This window comes from Phaseolus vulgaris, chromosome 2 (assembly GCF_000499845.2).
Source record: "Phaseolus vulgaris cultivar G19833 chromosome 2, P. vulgaris v2.0, whole genome shotgun sequence".
Taxonomy (NCBI): domain Eukaryota; kingdom Viridiplantae; phylum Streptophyta; class Magnoliopsida; order Fabales; family Fabaceae; genus Phaseolus; species Phaseolus vulgaris.
Window position 1 is genome coordinate 1,948,417 of NC_023758.2, and position 23,624 is coordinate 1,972,040.

Here is a 23,624-nt window from a genome sequence, read left to right on the forward strand (position 1 = left end):
CAAAGTACATTTGGTTCCACCAGGTATAGAGTTGCAATATTCTCATTACTTTTAGGGTTTATACAAACGAATAAATAGAAAGAAGCAATACAAAAAGCATGCAATGCAAGCAGATTCATTAGCGCAGCGCAACGAGTCGATGCATAACCCCAAACCTACTCAAACACGACAACATTTGACTTGCGAACAACACTAATCACGCTTACTACACTAAACAGACAGCATCCTAAACGGCGGTTTTTATTTGCGATCTGAGGCGTGAGGCGCGTGTGACGAGATCCAAAGTCATCTCCGGCAGCGCGTGATGACGGAGCAGCCTCTGGAATAGGGATGGACGGGTCCACGCGCCTTGTAGCAGTTGTGAGTGTAGTAAGATCTTCCAGAGCGAGGAGGGCACGGGATTCTGTTAGCAGAAAGAGCACCGTAGGAGATGTAGTACTTCATTCGCCGCCAGAACAATGATCTGCGACTAAAACCGCTCTCGACATCTTCTTCGTCTTCTTCGTCGACATCATCGTAGAGCGACATTGTGGTCGGCCAGTCCAACGCGTCGGACATGAGGTTGAGTGCAGTCTCGTCCATCTGCGCGTGCACGCCACCGTGGTGGCTGAAGAGAAAGCATAGTAAGAGGGAGAGGGAGAGGGAGAGAAGAGGAAGAGAAGAAGCCATGGGAAGAGAGAGTGAAGTATGATGAGTGAAGATGGAGTTATAATTTGGTGTTTTGGAAGGGACAGCAGACACAGAGTCACATGGTGTAAGCGCCAAAGCTGGTACCTTACTGGTTTACAGCTGTGCCTCATCAATGCCTCAATTTACGCGTGTCCCTCCTCTATTATCGTGCGCCCCCACCTCATTTCGCTTCGATGCTATGCCTTAGATTCCATCTAACGGTGGGGAACGTATTGATGGGGTTTTAATCAAAAGCATGGTGGAATATGTGTCGTGTCGGTCGTGTCGTGAAACACTACGCAACGGTACTTAGTAAAGGCGCCGCGGTGGTGCCGACGAACGGTGAGTTTGAATTAAATGCGGATCACCGGCTCCATTGTTTGTAACTAAATCTGGTAGCTCAATCAGCTGCAATGCCTAACCTAAAAAAACTACTACCTGTGCAGCATCATAAATCCTCTTAAAATATAATCACACTCATTCAACCAAAATCATTTAAATTCACCAATGCAAACTAATAACAGATAGTTTTTTTTTCTTTTCAACAAAAAACCTTCTATTTCTCTGACCTTTTATCTTCTTATTTTCTTTTCACTCACTCCCTCTCTTTCTTTTGTACTAAACAGAGTATTAGAGAAAGTGTGTTTAAGTATCACAAAAGAACGTGTTTAGGTTTGAGATATTACTTTTGGTGAAAAAGTGGATCATGGATTGAAAATACAAAAGGGGCAATTCTAAATACAAAGGAAAAGAGGACTGTCAAAATTACAGTTTTGAAAATTTGAATACACAGTACTTCGTTCTTAAAGCCCACATAGCAACCCACCTAAAAAGCAGGCCCATAATAATTTGTTTTTGCTGATAGTAGTATGGTGGATTCTCCCTCACCTCCTCCAAAGCTTCTCCCTCCACCTCCACATAATTTTTTAATTTCACTTCTACCCCTCACTATATGTTAAAATTTTATAGTCTCGGTGGAGTGTTATGTTGTTAATTTTGAAGGAGGCAATTTCTTGAATTTTTTGGTTGTGGTGGTTGGTGGTGTTTATGATTGATGTGAATGTGGTGATTGAGGTAAGTTGTTTTGTATTATATTTTATTTATTTTGTTATTGTTATGGGATTGTAGTTTTGTAACATTTTAAAAAAAAAAATTCATAAATTATATTGTATAATCTGTTATCTGTTGAAATTTTTATAAATCATATTGTAGGATATGTTATTTATCAAATTCAATGTTATATACTTGATTATATAATCTGAAATGTGTTTGAGAATTTAATAAATCGAATTGTATAAACGGTATATCCAATATCCTATAGATATTGAATTCTACAAAACTAGTATGTTTCTGAACAATGTTATATTTCTAGTTGTACAAACTTCTCATATAAATGCTTCCTTCAACCCCTAGTCTTTTACTGTGCTAAAATGTCTCTCAAATTCATTCTTCTGTTAAAAAAAAATGGAGGTGCTTTCGTTGGAGAAAAAAAAAGCATGGAGGTGCCAGATTTTGATAGAGAATAATTAAATGAGAATGAGATTTTGAGTGAAACAAATAGGATTTAATTTTTTTTTAAAAAAAGATAGAAATGACTTTTCACTTTTTCTTTGAAAAAGGAGGCATAAGCGTGGGAAGTGTAGAGAGAATCCGCTAAGTACTATTCATGGAAAATATATAATTCTACCTACAAAAGCCCAACGAATAAGTAGCATGTTCAAAATAAAACAAATTAGGACTCCTCAAACTTTACTAAAGGCTTATTTGTTTATAGGAGTGGAATTTTTGCAAGGAAAGAAAGGCATAAAAAGGTATAGAAAGTGAGAAAATAAAAAAATAAAATACTATTAGAATTAAAAAATCAATATAAAAATTATATTTTTCTTTCTTTCAAATATACAAAGATTTGTGAGGAAAGTAGAACTAAACATATATTATATTAAATATATATTTTATAACTATTAAAAATTAACATAATACTATTAAAAAGTTAAAATTACCCTTAATTTTATTTATATCAAATTTAATAATATTATTAATAAAAATAAATAATATTAATTAATAATAATAAAAAAACATAGTTATTTATATAATAATATTATTATTATTAATTATAAAATAAATATATAAATTAACTATTTTATTATTATTTAAATATTTTTAAAGATAAGGATAAGTTTGTAAATTTATATTTTACACCTTTTAAAAAATTTACTCAACCATCTATCATTCACAAACTTTAATAAACTTCGCTCACAAATTTACTTTAACATACCCAATTCAAATAACCTCATTTTTCTCTTAAATTACTCCAAATTCACTCACTCAAATCTCCTCTACAATCCAAAACACAATCTAAGGGTACGTTTTGATCCAACAACAAAATATTGAAAGACAAAGAAATACACAAAAAGTTCGTAAATCAAAAAATAAAATAATAATAAAATGTAAAAAATATAAAACTAAACAATACTGACACGTTAATTTTAATATTGATATATCATTTTTATTTCTAATTTAAAAAATATAAAACTATAAAATAGTTAACCTATTCTTTCATTTATTTTTCAAATTTTATTCTTAAAGATTATTCTTAAAAACGATAACATTTTTTCCCATAAGCCTCCCATATCAAAATTCCCTCTTATCTTATCTATCCATATGTATGTTTTCTGGTGTATCGGTCTTTAATTAATTAGGATTATCTGCGTTTAAGTAATTTAGGGTTTAGAAGTAAACTGATTCTTTAAAGACATAAGTTAAGTGTTCTAGTTATTTGGAAATCTCACTAAAGGTAAACTTATTCTGAATAGAAATGATGAATCGTGAAATAATTATGCATCATTAAAAAATACATGAAAAAATAGTATGCATACACACACACACACATATATATATATATATATATATATATATATATATATATTAAATTAAGGGACCACATTTTTGTGTGGAATTTAGTTATACAGCTTATCTTCTTATCTGCTATGTGATACTACAATCTGATATATTTTTAAGTTTCCTAATATTTTCTTAACACAGTAATATACGTCTTCCACTATCAAATGGGTCCCTGCAACAGAAGCTGAGATTTTAGTTTATCTACACAGTACTATTTGATACGCAAATCTTGTAAAAGCTAGATCTAGTGGCTTTAGCAACAGTGGGTTGGGTTGCTTCATATGGGTATTTCTTTTGACTTAGCTGGTAAATATTTTTCTTTCTATAGTTTCAGTGTGAGTTTATATTCGTTTTATTAAACTTGTTTTATCTTTTTTAATTGTGTAATTTTGAATAATGTAGGTTTATATAGAGTTATATATAGTATGATTTCTTTTGTGATAATAGTTTTTTTTATAAGAGTTTCAATATTTCTTAAATATTCTATTTATTCATTTTTTTCTGATAAAAAAAATCATATGAATTACTATTATTTATTAATAAAAATTAAATCAAACACATGTTGTTTTAATATTTAATACATTCTGTAAAATATTTTTAATTATTTTAGAAAATATTTTATAGAGAGACCATATGAGATCATGTCTTTGAATAAATAGTTTAGCTTGCATACTTAAACAAATTAGGTCTTAACCAATTCCGTCTTAGCTTTCAATCCAAATTTTATAAGAAAAAATATTATTATTCCAGTCATCGAGAATATGGATAAGTTTTTTTTTTACTTAATAATATATAATCACAATATTACCAATAAGAAAACAAAATAGACTAACATCCTAATAGGAAAAAAAAGTGGATTAACTAAATTGGACAAATAATCAAACATCACTAGTTTACTCATACAATCTAATCTAATGTAACTCATTTACATGTATGTAGAGATTATAACCTTTCTTAAATTATTTTTTATTTAAAATATGTAAAGTTGTTTACCATGTGTTCTTTTAGGAGAAAGAAGTATAGTTTTAGATGAGGTACAAAGAAACAAAGTTTCTTTTTCCAATTTTGTGGAGATTTTGAGGATGATTGGTTTGCTTATTAGTTATTATTGACTAAGCTCACTTTAAAAAAATCGACCTAACTCACCTATTTAAGACCTTTTGGAAATAGTATACTGCATTTTGAACTTCCATGAGATAAGACACTTAACTAGAAAAATAAAAAAGCGAATTACAGATTTCCTTGATTGAGGACAAGTGGTTCAATCTGAGTCACTACATGCTCTTAGCTTATTAATACTATTACTATAAAGAAAAATACCAGAACCAAGATTACTTTTAAAATACTTTGAAATACGAAATGCAACATGCTGATGATTCTTAGAGGAGCATAGACAAACTGACTGAAATTGTTGTCACTGAAGACAATGTCAAGCCTTGTGTTGGTGAGATAGATCAGGCTCCCAATTAATCAGTGGTAAGTAGATAATTGCTCTTCAATAAGTTTGATGTTCTCGTTGGATGAAAGGCGAGAAGAATGAATCATTGATGTAAGCATAGGTGCACAATCTTGCATATCCGTTTCATGGAGAAGATCTAAAGTATACTTTCTTTGACTTAGATGTATTCTAGAATTGTTGCATGCTACTTCAAGGCCTAAGAAATATGTGAGGTCCCCCAAATTCTTTATCTTGAAATGTTGATCCAACATATTGGTGATATGAATGATCTCAACATGATCATTTCCAGTGAGCACAGTATCATCTACATGCACCATAAAACAGTGATATTAGTGTCATTATGTTTTAAGAACAGTGAATGACCAGTAAATGATAAAATATAATTATGTGAAGTTAAGAAAGTGGATAACTTTGCATACCATTGTCTTCCAGTTTGACGAAGGCCATAGAGGGACCATTAGAGTTTACAGATATTCACTACTAGAAAATCATGAAATAGAATCCAATTTTAGAGACAAGAAATAATTAGTTTTTATATTGACTAAATTATATATTATTTTAGAGACTAAAAAATTATTGGTATTTTCTATTATTAATAAATAGTTTCTAAATTGATATCCAATTAGCTACGAAAATTTTAGCTACCAATTATCCATATGATGCTCTGCTTAATAGGAATATAGACAAAATGAACTAACCAAGAAACTACCATGTTGATACATATTTTCCAAGCCGAATACGTTGAATGATTATTGGTTTGACAAGGATGTGAGCCCATAATGAACTCGACTTTGTTTTTCGTGCTCAGCAAGAATGATAGTTTATGGAGTTGAGCACGGACAAAACCAACGAAGTGGCATGATTTTCATTAGGATGCAAATAAAGGTAATTATTTATCGATTGATCCAATTGGTTAGATTGAGTCCATTGTGTTGGGCATTTTTTAGCCATATCTAAAAACAAAAAAAAAATTTGAACAAGAAATCAAAGAAAGAAAAGCATATGAGAGTGTACCGCAAAGCTCTTCAAATGAAGAGCTTTGATACCATAATAGGATATCCTAGAAAAAACGAGTAGAAAACAAAATAGAGAGAAAAATTATTTTGAGAATATTATTGTATTGTGTAAAGAAATAAAATTACAAAATGTGTATGTAAAACTAAAAAGCAAAAGAAATGGACCCAAAGAAAGGGAGTCCAATACAAAAGCGGTTACAAAAGGTAAAAGGCCCAATAATAATACTAACACAATTTGTTTCAAAAATTGTCTAGTTAAAATCTTATTTGGAAAAAAACTTTCATAAAGATAAACATTTAGTCAAGGAAAAAGAAGTACATAGTTCCATAAAAAAAATTTAATAAGTTTAAAATTGCATTGCTTTTTGTTTCTTAGTGTTCTAATGAAACAATACCATCTAAATTTGTTTTGAAATTTTGCAATATAAATTACAATCTAAGTCAATTCTTACATGAAACATATCTATTTTATATAGAAATTGAAAACTAAATTCAATAAATATAAAAAACTAAAGAAATAAATTTAATATGTTTGACAAAAATAGGTGTTTGAACTTGCATCCTCTATTTTGAAAGCAATAATTATTATTTTACATTCACTTTTTTCTCTTATTTCCACTTTACAACTCCTTTCAACAATAAATTATTATATTTAACTAATAAAATATACAAACAAAATTTTAAGATAAAATAAAAATATTATTGGTTGTCGAATGTGTGCGTGAAAAAATGATAGTGTCAAATTATCATTATTCTTTTGAAAAATGAATAAACAATTTTGTATGGATCATCTTTGGTGCAAAGTTTTCCTCATCAATTTCTTTGTCATCTGACTTCACTTACTATTATAATTGTTTTTTCATTGGAGAATTGTGTTTGCCTAGATGTCTATCTGAATATTAAGAAATGAGTTTGATCCTAACTCATCCTCGCAAAAACTTAATTATAAGACGACGATTTTCTCTACTTATATACTATAAACTTATTTTATTTGTAGCGGATGTGAGATTTCGAACGCACTCCCTCATATTGAAGCATGTACATCTTATACATAAAATTGATATTGAGGCATGTACATCTTATACATAAAATTGAGTGGTCGGATAGCGAGTAACACGATAGATTCATCAAACTTCATTAGAATATATTTTAATATCAAGTTTAAACATAAATCATCATCACAAACCAATAAGGTGATTATTGAACTCATTAAATTGGTTTTATTTAGAGTAGATATGAGATGGTACAAACTAAACTCCAATAATACAAGCCGACAAAAAAAATCTCAGTAAATTAATGATTGAAAAGTACAATAATAATCTTAAAGAAAAACGCATTTAAAGATTTGCACGAGTATATAAATACGAGAGTATCGTAAGTAAGAATCAATATTGTTATTTTTACATTGTGTCAAGTTGAGTTAATAATATATGCATGTTCATTCACTCCAATATTATACAAGAAATTACGAGTTCAAGATCAATTATCTTGTCGCGTAGCTTCTGCACTGCCACAAAAAAAAGTAAATATCAGTAGCAGGTTTTAAAAATAAACAGAAATTAGCTGACATAAAAACAAATCTTAAGCAAAAGCAAATTCTGAAGAGGTGGCAAAAGGCAACGAGAGGTGATGAATTGGAAAACGAGGGCTGAAAATGGTTACTAGAAAAAAGAAAAAGAGCATGCAATGCAAGGTTTGAGTGAAGTGGAGAAGGAGCAATAATAATAGGAGTTAGTAGGGTTCTGAATCCACCTCGAAAGGCGTCCCCAGATATAAATGGAGTTGGCGAGTGAGTGTGGGTTTGAGTTGATAATTCCAATTTCCATATATACCCTCTTCCACTCATTCTTCTCTTTCTTTTTGGACTGTTTTTCCCTTTCCTTTCCTTTCCATAAAGTCTATCTTTCCGCTAACCAATAAAGCATATCTCCTTCTATACATGGTTGGGACCACTATCCCCACCCTCTTATCTCCTTCATCATCCCTCCCTTCATTACCACAATTAACCTTGTAGTAATCAATTTTATCTCCCAATGTTCTTCTGACCACTCTCATGTGACACTGGGGCTACCATTCTCTGCCTTTATTATCTCACTACCTCCTCACCAAATAAAATAATACTAATATTCAACCCAGAAACAAACCAAACAACACCAAGCTACCTTTCTCAGTAAAAAGGAACCAAGGAATTCAACCTGGTTCATGCACCTCGCACCAGCATTCATCCACCCCTACCCCAATGCCTGTGGCCCCTCACCTCCTCATTCTCAACCATTGATCTTAAATGCTTCCACCTTTGACAATTCACAAAGATAAACATCAACGGTGCTCAACAAATCAACCCTTATTCCTAAAGGTAACCCCACACGTCATGGGCGCTCTCCAATCAATAAAAATGTCAAGTCCATCATGGATTTTCTTCCCCTTTCCATTTTTAGATCATTTTTCAAATACATTGCTCTCAACTTGCTATAAAAAGCCCTTCCATTACCTGCTACATTGGTCGGTTACAGAGATAATAATCCTGCACCACTTTCTGCAATCTCTGCACTCTTTTATATTATTCTCTATCTCTCTTCTGCAAAGTGCAAACCCTACTTACTTTCACACCCTCTTCCTCTCCCTTCCCATACTCCTTTTCTCCCTTCTCCCCTTTCTTCCATTCCTCCGTGTCTCTCGCAGTTTCAAAACTCATGGACGTGGACATACTCAAAACTTCCACGAGTGACACCAGCATGGACATGATGATGATGATGCAAATGGAAAAGTTCCCCGAATTATGTGAACCTTTTTATAACACCACCACTCTTCTCTACCCAGAAAACGAGTTCTTAAGCTCCACCACCACACTGCCTGTCTTCTCCAACGATAACCCAAACGTTATATCTCCACCACACTCTTTGATCAATCCACCACCCCCTTCCTCCAGTTTTGGTCTCCAACAACCCATGACACCTCCTCCTCTTGAACCCAACCCTTCGTTTTCGGAGAAGAAGAATTCCGTGGCTGCCATGAGGGAGATGATTTTCCGCGTAGCAGTCATGCAACCTATTCATATAGACCCTGAGTCTATCAAGCCTCCGAAGAGAAGGAACGTGAAGATTTCGAAGGATCCGCAGAGTGTGGCAGCGAGGCACCGAAGGGAAAGGATAAGCGAACGAATAAGGATCCTTCAGAGATTAGTTCCTGGTGGGACCAAAATGGACACGGCTTCTATGTTGGATGAAGCCATACACTACGTAAAGTTCTTGAAGAAACAAGTGCAGACGCTGGAACAAGCGGGAGCAACAAGACCCTTGAGTGTTTTTGGCTTCCCTGGTACTGTGTCCAACGCCAATAATAACGTTAATTATTCTTCTTTTGTCAAGAGTTGCCAACCGTGCCATATGCTGGGTTCTGCAGCTTCTAAACACATGCTGAGTTGAGTTCAGAAGAAGCTGTTTGCTTCATACATGCATGAAAAGTGAAAATCAATGAATTATATATGAGGTGTATATTGATCTTCATCATAGTTTTTTTGTCATCGTGCATGCGTTACAACAAAGACAGTGTTTGCCAGTGTAATTGTCGTTGTTTCAAGAATTTTTCTTTTTCTCTTTTCATATCTAAACGGGGAAAGCAATCAATAAAACTAATACGAATGAATATTATTTTCTTCATCTTTCTTCTTTTTGTATCTTTATAATCACTCTTCACTGATTACCCTAACTCCTTAATTAATTTCGTTTCTAAATAAGAATGAATGCCAGAAAAATATTTGAATAATAACAAGCAAATCTTACGAATGATCTAGATTCTTGCAGCAATCACTGAGATATATAATATAATATAAATATATAAAACAAAAGTTTGACCGATCTTGTTTTGGTCTTCTAAATGCCCAATTTTAATGGGCCATTTTCGGTTTTTTGGCCATCTATGTGTATCTTTATGAGGGATCACATGCAATGGCATATGGCGGTTTATTTTAACCATGCTGATCCACGGCACAAAACTACATCGCTCAACCAGCATGCATGCATGCATGCATAATTATTGTTTATTTCTCATACTAATTATTAAAAGAGATTTTTCTAATATTATTTTTTTATATCTTTTATTATAACTCATCTTATTCCACATTTTTCCTTGTTTCCTTGTTATACGAAAAATTACACAAATTTATTTAAATCCAATTTCTCATTATAAAATAAAATAGTCATACTGTATTCTGTTTTGTTGTGAATATAGGAAAACTACGTGAAAAGCTATCGCAATGAAGGAAAGAAACGAGGGATCAAAGAAAACAGTTATCTTTATTTTATCCATTTTAACCAATATACAGTTTCTTAAAATCTTCATCACATTAACTCTTGTTTCGTATGTAATTCTTTCTCATCTTATTCCATTGTTGTTGGAATGCGAGACAATATTTTTGTACATTACTTAATTAGAATTGAATTAAAGATGATTTATGAATATTTTTGTCTCTTAATCCTGTAAAACATTGTTTTAATAACAAATTATGAAGTCAATGCGAGTAAAATCAGATATAGTAACATTTTATGTTGAAAAATATATAAGATTGTTAATGATATATTGTTTATCCACCAAAAAGAGATATTAAAAGAGAAGGAAAATAATGTTTGATAATTAATAGCATTTCCATGGAGAAAAATCCAAAAAATAGTATGTACGATTTCGAAGAACTAATATGTATCTTTTTTTTGTGTTGAATGGAAATTTTAATTAATTAAATTTTAACTTGATTATATTTAGAGATTTTTTTTCAGAATAGAAAAAAATTAAACTTCTTCCCGAATTAAAACTATAATTTATGTATAAATTAATATGTAATTTTTTATACTTTTACATAGATATATTAGTTTTAGTTTATAAAAATATTGATTTAATTTTTTCTCTTGGAAATATTTATGGATACTTTTTTGTCAAACAAGTAGTTACAGTCTTTTTTTTTCCTTTTTCTTTTTAGCTGAACTCACTGTATCTACATATAGTTCATAAAATTTAGTACACACACAGCTGGGTGGTTTTTTTTTTCCTTCTGAATCTTAATATATAATGTATATATTCTGGCTAAATCTCACACTTTTATATAGCATTGGCAAAAGTCAAACAGTATACATACATGAATGCACTTTGAGAAACACTAACCATTGATGTTGAGTATTGAAAACCTATTTATTTAGCCTGAATACATTATTATATACTAAGATTCAATTTTTATATTATGTGTGCACGTCCATGTTTATATTTATTGAAAATTTTGTTTTTATTAAAAAATTGAGCCTTAAAAATATAGCTAATAATATTTGAAGACTTAATTAATTATATATTATATAGATATGAATAGACCTTCATGGAACAGCTAATAATTTATGTGTATACCTAATCATCCATTTCAGGTATTCTAGAAAGGGAAAGGGCCCCTGAGGTTAAACGAAGTAGGTTGCCCCCCACGGCAAGGTCGAATAATTTGGTTGTTCGTGTCTCAAGGATCATGCTTCAGAAATGTCTCATTTTTTTTTTCTTTCTTACTCTGTGATGAAAATGTATATCAGAAAAAAAGAAAGGAGAGAAAGAGAAGGTGAGAAAAATATGGAGAAGTGACTACTATAGCAAAATGAGGCCATGTGAAATAGAGTAATAGGGTCCCATGCAGGCAATGAGATAGGGTTTTTAATTATTATTATTGTAATGTGTTGGTGAATAAAAACTAAAGCACCACGGGGCACCTTGCTATCAGCATATGCATTATCTCTGCACCTTCCCACCTTCTCTATAGTGCATTGTATCCTCCTCTGACACATTCCTTATCGTATTCTTTCATCTTTTCTTTCACTTTCCATTTGTTTTTTATACACCATTCTGCATATTTCATTTTAATAGTATTTTAAACACTTAATCAATAATTGCTTCAGAAAGTTACTTGCTCTATCTGTAATTCACCTGCAGATATTGTCCTGAATAGATGGAATGGGATAAGCTTCGTTCATCCTTTCTGAGACTACACCGACATTGCACTCAAGTTGATGTGTATATATATATAGTACATTCTTGTATTTTTAGGTCAAAAAACACGTAACAGGGAAAAAGAGAGAAATGGCCAGTGAGAATACATTCAAATTTTGTAGCCAACAATCGTGAAAAATGCAAAGAAATTTCAGAGACAACGACTGCAGCATTTATTTCCTTATCTGTCTATCTATCTTTCTGATTATTATAATATTATATTCTCTATGACAGCGACCAGTTTGTTGAACTTCATAATGGTAAGCTTATAAGTGATTAAGTAAAGCAGAGAAATATTATTAAAGAATCTCAGATTTCAAATTTCCTTCTTACTAATATCAGTTTGCTTGTATAATAAGCAAATAAAAGATCTCAGTTTAATAGGACTTAGTTTTTTCAATTGAAATTATTTATAAAAAAAAATTGTGTTATGTTGAAGTGTGTTCTTTATCAGGTTGTATATATTTGACCTAATTAACTGCGCAAATATAATTCAGATTCAGGAGCATGATAATGGAGTAACAGTTATTGGTGAAAAAGTACATGCAGGTGATAGGGAATAAGAACGAATAAATGATGGAGGAACAATGATTGAATACCCATGTATTAACTATGAGAGACCAGAAATATCAGAATATACACCATTATATTTTTACTTCACCTTTATAAATTAGAATTAAAAAAAAAAACTTTATCTCCATTGGTCTCTCGAATTCTAATTTCTTATTAAGTTTGCATATATTATAAATTAATGAAATCAGGTCCACTTATTTATATTTTGTGGGTAAGATAAGAACTTAATCATATTTACTTAGGAGACTTAATTAAAAAATAATAATAATTAAAAGACCTACCGACTATTAATATAAAATATTTAATTAACGAAAAAAAAATAGCGATTAACTTACCCTAAAATATGAATAACCATGAAATTGATTGAGGATGGTTTAATTTTTTGTAAGGAAAGGTGGGATTTAGACGTTAGTATAGAATTTAATTATTTTGTTATTGTACTCGTATGTTACAACTCGGTTTTCATTATCGAATCGACTGAGTTATGTACGTCCGTGCGGATTGATCGAGTCATGTATGTCCATGCGAGTCGATCGAGTCATGTACGTTCATGCGGGTCGACGAACACACCTAGCCCATTAACGCTCAAATCAAAGTTAGCAAAGTTAAACCACCATTAAGAACTAGGTAATACACTCCTAAGTACGATTCATTCCACTAATTCGACCTAATAAGGTAAACCCATTAAAATAATATAAATAACGCACATTTCAATAACAAGGTACGTTGTTACTGAATTTTTTTTTTTTTTTGATCAGCAATAACGTTGTTACTGAATATACTCTGACAACCGAGCGTCAAGTACTTTTTGTTGACTTAAGCATTGGAATGTCTTCTACAGACATCCCCCATTCGGCATTCACCTAGAATTAAGCGACCCAAAACCTGAAGGAATAACGCAAAAGTGGGAGGAACGAGTTAAAGTGCGAGCTGACCACCCGACAAAAAGAAAGAAGATAAAACCAGTCAATAGTTTTCTAGATTCATCTTGTTATGATTAAGACATTTAATTTGATGAAATGACAAGTTGATGTAAGGGAAAGGAAAGAAAAAATGGTTCTGGAATACATTTTGAAAGTTTTGGTGAATAAAGAGATCTAAGGCCAATATACAGTCAAATGAAATAAAACAAAATTCGGATTGATTGAGTCTGAGTGGCGTAGAGAAAATGTTGACTGCGTAGATTCTATTTACTTTGTCTAATATTTTTTTCTTTATATTCTTAAAGTATATAATTTTCTCTCTCCTTTATTTCTATTTGGTTATCACAACCTGATGGAGGTGTCTCTATAAAAGAATGGTGGGGCGAAATTACATACAAGAGATTTAAAATTTTAATATTTATCTCTATCTTTAGTTTTATCGAGATCAAATAAATTTGTGAAAAACAAGTGTAGTTCTTTTCCAAAATTAATTTGCACATGTTTTTTTAAATAATTTATATATTAATTCAAACATTAACGTATATTTAGAAATACAAATTAAGAGTTAATATACTATATTTATAATTAAAAAAATTATTATTTAATTATTAAAATTATAAATTTATATTCCTAAAATTATAAAAATCAAAATATAAACATGACATTTAATATATAGAGAGAGAGATTGTTAGGGACATTCTTGAATAAACTTACCACAATATTACCTTGAAAAAAATATTATGAAAGGAACACATAACAACAACCAAAAGAAAAAAAATATATTATTGATATGAACTTATGAGCTTGATATGATAACGATGATAGCTCATAATAATATTTTAGAGATACACACTAGTATTGTCATTTTCCATATCCTCTTCTTCGCAATAGAAAAACATGATGTTGTATTAAAATCAAAACATAAAACTTTTTTTTTTTTTTTTGCAATCTATTTCTAGTAAAGCAAGTTCTTAATTAATTTTTTAAAATTTATTGTTTCTTATATATTATTTGAATTAAAATATAAGTTATAACTTAATATATAACAATTTAAATGTACACAAAAATGATTTGATAGCCTGTAAGTGCATGGATATTAAGATATTTTTGTTCATGGCATAGCCTGGTCACAACACGAACATAAATTGTCATGCTAACAATTTTTTTTATAAATACGCATTTTTTTTATCCTTCCTGTTTCTAAATAAAAATAATAATTTAATAAATAAATAAAAAATTTATTCAAAATTTATATTTTATTAATTTAAAAAAAAAAAATCTTATACCATCCCTACTTGAAATATAAAGGAAAATGGGTATAATAAATTCTGAAGGTGCGAGTAACAATTCCCAAAAACTAACAATTAAAGTTTGAACTAATGATGCGGCCCTAAGAGAATATAAAGTCACAACTTGGTGTTTGTATTTTGCAACCCTATACTTTCAAGCTGCACCCCCATAAAATTTGAAATTCCAAAATTACTTTGTCAAAGATAAATTATCAGGGTTTTTATTTTGCATTTTCAGTTTTAAATTATGAAATCCGATGAACTTCAGATTATATATTATGAATAAAAGTAATATATTTTATTTTGATACTCCATAATTTATTATTATCCGAAGAACGTAGATTGTAAAATATAAAATTTATAGTTTGAAATATATATTTCAGAACATAAAATTTATGTTATGGAATGGATATTTTATAATAAATTTTTTATTTTGAAATGTATAATCAAAATATATAATTTGTATTACGAAAACATACATATGAGAATTTATTTTTTATTTTGTATTTTAGAATGTTTGTTCTAGTAGAAAATATAAAAAATACACTTTGAATTGCATGTGTTTGTAAGGTATTTTTAGATTTAGAAAATACATTCCAAAAATTACAATATATAATACATTTTTCAGGGAAAATTTTGTTATTTCACCACCATACAGGGGGTGTACATTTGAAAAGATGGGAGTGCGAATGCAACTTTCCTCAACTTTCTGTAAGGACGACAACATTGTTGGCCCAGTGACTAAAAAAATGAAATTTTAACTTATATATCAAAAACTGAAATATCAGTTTCTTGAAAAAATAAACGTTTATATCAGGAAATGTGTTTTATTTAATTTATAATGCGCAAAATATATATAATTTGAATTACAAAGGATGCAATGTAATAACTTTTTAACAGTAGCATTTTCCACTCTTCTAAAATAAATATTAATTTCGTTTTTTTAAACAGTAGCATTTTCCATAAACTAATATAGTTTATAATATTTTATTTTTAACGTGGAGTACTAGTAAAGTATTTGACAATTTAGGATTACATATCCTTCTTTATGACTCTTATGTTTTATTTGGTTTGAAGAGGAAGTGGAAAGGGAAAAAAAAGTAAAACGGTTAAATTGTTTAATTGTAAAAGAAATAGAGATAATTAAAGAGAAATGAAGAAAAAATGTTAGTTGATTTGATTTATATAATTAAATATTTTCTGTATATTAATATTTTTAGAAAATAGTTTATAAAATATTTTTCAAAACTAATTTGGCATAAAATACATGTTTAAAAAAAATATAAATTAAAACTAAAATATATTTTAAATTAATTTAATAAATTATTATAAACTTTTAATAAGTATGAAATTTATATTTCAAAATTAAAATATATTAAAATAGATTGATTTAAAATTAATTACTTAATTTTTTATTTTAATATTTTTTAATTATTTGTTTTATTTTAATATATAAAATACTAAATCAGTTATTGTATTGTTTTTTTTTAGTATTTTTTATTTAAATATTTACTTTATAATATAAAAGCATATATTGATAAAATATTTTATTTTATTTTATTTACTTTTTAATATTTTATTCTAATATAAAAATATATGTTACTAAAATACTAATAATATAATTATTAAAAATTGTTAATATTAAAAAATTATATAATCATATAAACATAGACAACAATAAAACGTTTACAAATATAATTGATAATACAAAATTTATAATTAATTATGTTGGTATATATATATATATTTAGATTTGCTTGTTCAAAATTTCCGTTTTCTTGTTTTTCGTAATTTTTGTTTTATTTTCTGCACTTTCCGTTTTCTTTCGTGGATTATAAAGAAACACATTATTATATGGAATTTTATTGTGGTTATTTTAGACATCTTTAACATGTGATGACAGTGTAGTTAATGACTTGGTTAGGAAAAATATATAAAGAATGAACCACGAGGTCCCCATGCTTTGAGGTTGTTGAACATTTGACTTGTTCATTAATTGGTTTTTTATTAATGACTCATAACTATGAACAAGATTCTGACAACTGTAATGTAAAAAAACTGATATCATAATTTATGATATCACAGATCCTACCTCACCAAACCCAGCATGCATATATAATCTATGATTTATAACAAGATATAAAGGGATTACTTTTTTTTTTTCTTACACCTTTTATTTTCTAATTTTACCTCTCATAATATTAAAATATAATAAATTTAATAATTATTTATTTTAACTTAAAAATTTAATTTAAAAAAAAAACTAACTTTTTAAAACCTTACCCTTTAAATAACAATTTTTTTAAAAAAAAATTCAACTAATTATTCCCCATAAAAACCTACACAATAAAAAAATGACATACAAAACTAGAAAAAAATATTTATTTTTATAAATTAATGATATACTTTTATTTCAATAGTTATTATAATAATAGTATTTTTTTATAAAAAAAAATGTATTTAAATTATTTATCTTTTAATAAAAATAATTTATTTGTTTATTTAATAAAATAAATAATTGAATAATTTTTTATTTTAAAATAATTAAATAACTTCTTTTAGAAATAACGGTTATATATATAATATTTTTTATCTTTTAATATATATATATATATATATATATATAATTATTCTTTAAGAGAAATTATCTTTTATTTAAGTAGGAATTATTTTTTATAATATTATCAAATTAAAAATTAATGTTTTCGTTAATATATATATATATATAATAAAAATTATAAAGGCATTTGTAAATTTGAGACATATATTAATTTAATAAAATTATAATTATTATAAACTTATAATGTAATATCTATAATAAATAAAACATAACAAATTTTTAAAAATATTTGAAAAATACATATATGGAACATCTCTATTTTATTACATCTAATAACCATTTGCATGAAATATATATATATATATATATATATATATATATATATATATAACTTTTTCACACATTATTTTAAAATATGTTTCTCTTCATAGGATTTTTAGTATTTATATATACATATCAAACAAAACGCAAAGAAAAATAAACATCTCCATCTTCTTACTATCTAGCTCTCACCTGGAGCATCATTGGCTCCCGTGTAAATTAACACGATCATTACAAATTAAAGAAATAAACATAACACAAAACACAAGGTAAACTAGCCATTTTTAAGAATTCTAGTATTAATTTTATGTTTTTATGAACAAATCAAAAGCACGACACAGGAAGTTACCTAACCCTAATAAATTAGGTAAAATAGGAGGCTATAAACACAACCCTAGTGTGCCAAATTGAGAGAAAAACACCATTGAATGAATTGTAACCAATTGGGAGAATGGAAGGTGTTATAAGTATGCGTAGCTAAGTCTACCATTTGGGATTGAGAATAATCTGTTCAAATTCTTATGTATTAAGGTAATATTTAATTAGAATATAATATATTTTGTTTTTGATTGATTATTGGTATTGATGTTTTGCTTCTAAATATTTGTGACATGTTTGAGAATCTTAATCTGACTCGAAAGTATTTTTAGGGTTCTGACCTAAACAACAAAACTTAACATATTTGAGTGTTATGAATAAACTTGAAATGTTAATTGCTATTAACGTCTAAGCTTGATTCTAAATTGTTCTTATAATTATGCGAGTGATCGATATTTAGGGAACATTTTTAAGAATTTTATATGCGAGGAATCGTTATAAATGACTTTTATATGGGCGTCAATTTCAATCAAAAGAACATAATGTTAACATGCTAATCAAAATACATAAGAGTGAGACAGATGAAACCTAATCCTTAATTTTCCAACTTGAAGCAATTAATTCTTTGTCTGTTTTCTTATTGATCATCGCCAGCACAATCACTTTCAACACACTTTTATTGTTCTGTTTTATATTTAGCGATTACTGTAATTCACTGTTCCTCGAGGGATCAATATCCGACCTTATGGACAAATTATTACTTCTGACAATGTCGTGCACTTGCCGTAAAAAGTCATAAAAATATTAAAAAAATATCCTTATGGAGAGGGATATAATTTGAAACACTTTATGAAAGAGTAATATATACTACAAATTATGGTTATTAGATGTGGGAAAAATATAAGCATGTTACACTGACCCACATATTCATACACTCGACTCTAATTCGGGAATACTTGTGCATTGATTTAAACTTAGAAATCTACATTTGTCATACTATCTCAATGTGAAATTCACACAACTATGCGCATAATAATCTCAATATCATATCTCCTAGTATGACGATGTTAACTCGTATAACAGATAAAGTTAGTTATCTTTCAAACAACTAACCCATTCATATGAATCTCCATCAACTATCACTACCAGAATAACTTCATCTATATGATTTCATTATATTATTAAAGTCAGGATACCTCATTCTCGACAAATCACTAGTCCAGTGCCCTAACCATCTCAACATGGTATTTCATTTCCTGAAAATATTATGTCTCGATCAAATTTTTCATATTTTATATCTCATATCACACTAAAACTTAAAAGTTCAATCAAAACAAAATTTATCAACAAAATCAGATAAAATACATAAACTAAAAAAATAAATCAATTAAATATAATTAAAATCCACATAAAATTATCGTTTGGGCAAAAACAGACATGAGAGCATCCAATTTTTCACTCTATTCTCGCTTGAGCGAGAATTATCTTGTCTGAGTGCAAAAAAAATCTGCATAAACCTGCTATATCTCTTATTTTTCTACCAAAATTACATTCAAACTCTTATTTTTATAAATCTACACATTAAAATGACAATTCTTGCTTAGAATTATTCAAGCAATCTCATTTAGTTATTATGTTAGTCTATAGATCTATACATATATATGCTCTCTAAACCAAAATCATCTAAAATTAAACAACCAAATCTAATCCAACATTATATTTTAAGTGATTCAACAAACTATTCAAATACATTTATTAAATCATTCAAATCAAAACCCATATACATTCTATCACATCTACCATATCCACAATTTCACATTCCAATCTGAATCAAATTCAAATCTACTAAAAAAACAAGAAATTCTGCAAGAAAATTCGAGATTGATGACCACGTCAGCCTCACATTAAGATCTTCTAGCTTAGGTTTATATTGCAAATTTAAACTAGTTTCCCTTACCTGAGTTTGAGCATATGTTCACTAAAAGTTCAAGGGTAGCTTAACCTGCACCACAAAGTCGTGATAAAAGAAATCTTACTATATCATTAGGATCCTGAGCTAACTCATACTAGTTTTGAAGATAAAAATATCACATGCAAGCCTAAACTTAAGACAAACCTAATTAGATCAAAACTAAATCAAAGGAAAAGGAGTCAAGATGAAGTTACTTTATATGAGATTTTGACCAATGAAGTCCAATGACGTTGATCTAAACAAGGAGGTTAGAATCTTGGAGAAAAGATAGAAAAAGGAATAATGAAACTTTTAGAGACATGATAATTTTTTTAAAATGAAATCAAAATAACTAATTTTTATTTATTTATATACTTTGTTGACTTTAATAATAAAATATCCAAATGTCATTTACTTCTACTTTTTTTATCAGCAATAAACAATAAATAAATGTGAACCACTTTAGGGGTGGTCCAACCCATATACAAAACAAACAACCTTTAACCTATTTCTCACAACTCATCCCTACCAACACCTAAAAAACCACTACTTAAAAAATCGATAAGAAATGCCTACAACACTCCCTCTTACTCCCAACAAAACTTCATGACATCATCTCCATACAGGCCAAAGGGTCTATACACTTCTACTTATACTTTAAGACTATTTTTATCGGTCCTTACAGATACACTTGTGTTTATGCGAGTATTAATAAATATTTTTCATATTTCTTTTATCAATTTATTATTGTTTTATTTTTTAATTAAATGTTTTTATATTTTTTTTAACCAGGTATTTTTTTAAAGTTCAATTAACTAGTTTTAGTAATAAAATTACTTACGTAATAAAATTTTACCCCGCAGTAATTTTTTTTAAAATTTTTATAATGTTTTTTTATAATTTAATAATATATTTTTTATCTCATAATTATTATAGGTAGTAATACTTTTTTTGTCAAAAAATTGTTTCCACAGTAATTATAATATAAAATTATCTTACATTGACACTTTGATTTATAGATTAAAATAAATAATTAGAAATTTTGTTAATTAAATCACAAATTTTAACTGTATTTATTGTTCACATCTTTTATTGACTAAATTTAATTAAAGTAAGTGTACAGCTAATACAGTTATGGTGATCTTGATGGACTTTTATTATTTATGTGTATGCTGATAGATAATTAATGAAGCAGCGTTATAATAATGCAAATTTTAATTGGTGTGAAACACCAAAAAGAAGACTTCAAAATTTAATGCATCAATGTCGCAGGTTGATTATATCAAGGTTTAGAAAGTATAGTATAACAACGAGAATAGAGATTAAAAATACAAAATATTAAATACAAGATAATTAAAAAACACCAAAGAATGGAAAGTAACACGTTAAATTTTCTGTATAAATATGAAAAAATGTGAAAAAAAAAATCCCTTTTATCTTTTACATTGCTTGAGTAGTAAATATTTGTTAAACATAATAGATTATCTTTTCAATGTCATCAATATTTATGAAAATATCCTATTGTATTTTAATACAATTAATTATGCTATTAATTTGTATGTTTTATATTATAATAAAATAAGTAATTAAATTAATATTTTTAAATTAATAAAAAAAAATTATTAGTAAACAAATATATTTAACTTTTTATTCATTTTCTTTTAAATAATTTAATTTTTTCACTTTTTTTTTTTTCATTTCCTTACTTTTGTTTATTATCTAATTAAAATTAAGTATCAGTCAACGTGTTGTACTTAGTATTAGTTTCATTTGTTTTTTTTTTGTTCACGTTTATATGTTGTCGATGTTCCCATTGTCCCCACACTCTAATGTACCTTCTTGCATTTATAAGGTGGTTTTCTTTTCAATTCAACAGTTTCCTGTAAACGGTTGTCCTAAACAAAATGTACAACCTAAAAATTAATTGACTGTCTCAATGTCATTGAACTGTAATAGTACTAACGCGTTTTTTATTTTATTTTATTCAAAGTGATAATTTTTTATTATTTATAAATTTAATTATTTTATTTGTTCTTACATTTAAGATCAATATTCAATTTAGTACAGTGATTTTTTAAAATATCAATTTTGTCCTATATTTTTTAAAATGTATCTAAAATGATAATTTTCGTTAAGTCCCACTTTATGACATCAAGTGTTGCTTATGTTGTAGAGAGAAAAGGTTTATGCGACGGATAGATGTGAGTTTCTCTTTCTCTTTCAACCTTGATGCCTTCAAACTCACTCCGTCGCCGACAATAGGTTCCACTTCTCCTTCATCGCGGCTTTGTCCTTTAAAGAAGTTACGATTCTTGAAACAATCGAGGCGACGTTCATTTTTGGGGGTGATGCAATCATATGAACGATCGTAGTATTCGAGAAAACTGCAAAGGAGAAGGTCTTTAGGCTAGGGAACGGTGAAAGAGAGTTTAGAGAACGTGGAAAACGGGATGGTTGTGCATGTTCCATTCTCGGTTGGATATCCACATAGAATTTGAAAACCGCGACTTCACGGCGCGACGCATTAGGATTTGAGCGGTTTATATGGTGCTCCACTTAACGTCAACTTAGCGAAAAAGACCATTTTGAATATATTTTAAAAAATATATAAATCAAATTAATACAAATTTATTTTTAAAAAAATCACTGTATTAAATTGAATATTGACCCTAAATATAGAGACGAATAAAGTAATTAAATCTTATTTATACCAACATATAACGAGTTTCATTATTATTTTTAATTTCTCCTTATTATTTAATTAAAGTGTTGTTCTCTTTAGCCCCATCAGTGCTTCTTCACAATAGGAAGAAGGCATTGAACCATTGTGATGACCACAAAAGTTCCACATTTCCTGAATTCAAATGCCTTCTTTTCACACCACTCGACACGTCATTCTTCTCCATTCACTATGCTTTTCTCCTAGTCACTCCTACCATCTATTCACACCCCTCCTCCACTTGGTTACACCACCAAACACTTTTACAAAAAAAGTTAAAATAAATACAAACTTTTAAATTCATAATAGGATAAAATTATAAAAATAAATAAATAATAGAACAAAATAACTCATTAAACTCTAAAAAGTAAAAAGTAAAAGATATGTGTTTGGAAGTATATATCTTTATTAAAAATTCACAATGAAATCGACAAAATATTAATAATACTCACAAACTAACTTTTCGTTTTTTAATAATTATTTTCAGATACTTATTTAGACACGTGAAAATACTCTGAAACTAGTTAATTAAAAAATCATTTTCGCAAAAATAATATGTTTTATGCTTAGTAATTAAAAAACCAGTTTAAGCAAGATCACCACGTGGATTTTGCAGTGAATGATTTGGTTTTGTCCTTTCACGGTGCCACTTGGCCACCAAACTCTGAAAAAGGTGGGAAAGAAGTTAAGATTAAAAAACACGATTTTTATTTTTAAAGAAAGATAAGATATTTTATATGAAAAAATAAGATAAGATATTTGTAAGCCGATTTAGCCACTTTATACTTAACTTTATCTTCTAGAACCCGTGCTTCATTTATAACAAAATATTATATTTTTAATTCGTGTATAAACTTATTTTAATATATAAAGTAAATAATTTTTTATTTTTCTCTTTTAAAAACTCAAAATA

At 28.4% G+C, this 23,624-nt stretch overlaps 1 protein-coding gene across 1 annotated transcript; it reads left to right on the top strand.

The window, feature by feature from the left end:
* Positions 1-8,527: 8,527 nt before the first annotated feature.
* On the top strand, positions 8,528-9,704 carry LOC137810111 (transcription factor HEC2-like). The gene has a single exon (XM_068611242.1). The coding sequence runs from the start codon at positions 8,739-8,741 to the stop codon at positions 9,468-9,470; it is 732 nt and encodes a 243-aa protein (XP_068467343.1). The 5' UTR covers positions 8,528-8,738; the 3' UTR covers positions 9,471-9,704.
* The last annotated feature ends 13,920 nt before the right edge of the window (positions 9,705-23,624 follow it).

Excerpts from the sequence above, each read along its gene's own strand:
- LOC137810111 (XM_068611242.1), top strand. The coding sequence starts at position 8,739 with ATGGACGTGGACATACTCAAAACTTCCACGAGTGACACCAGCATGGAC.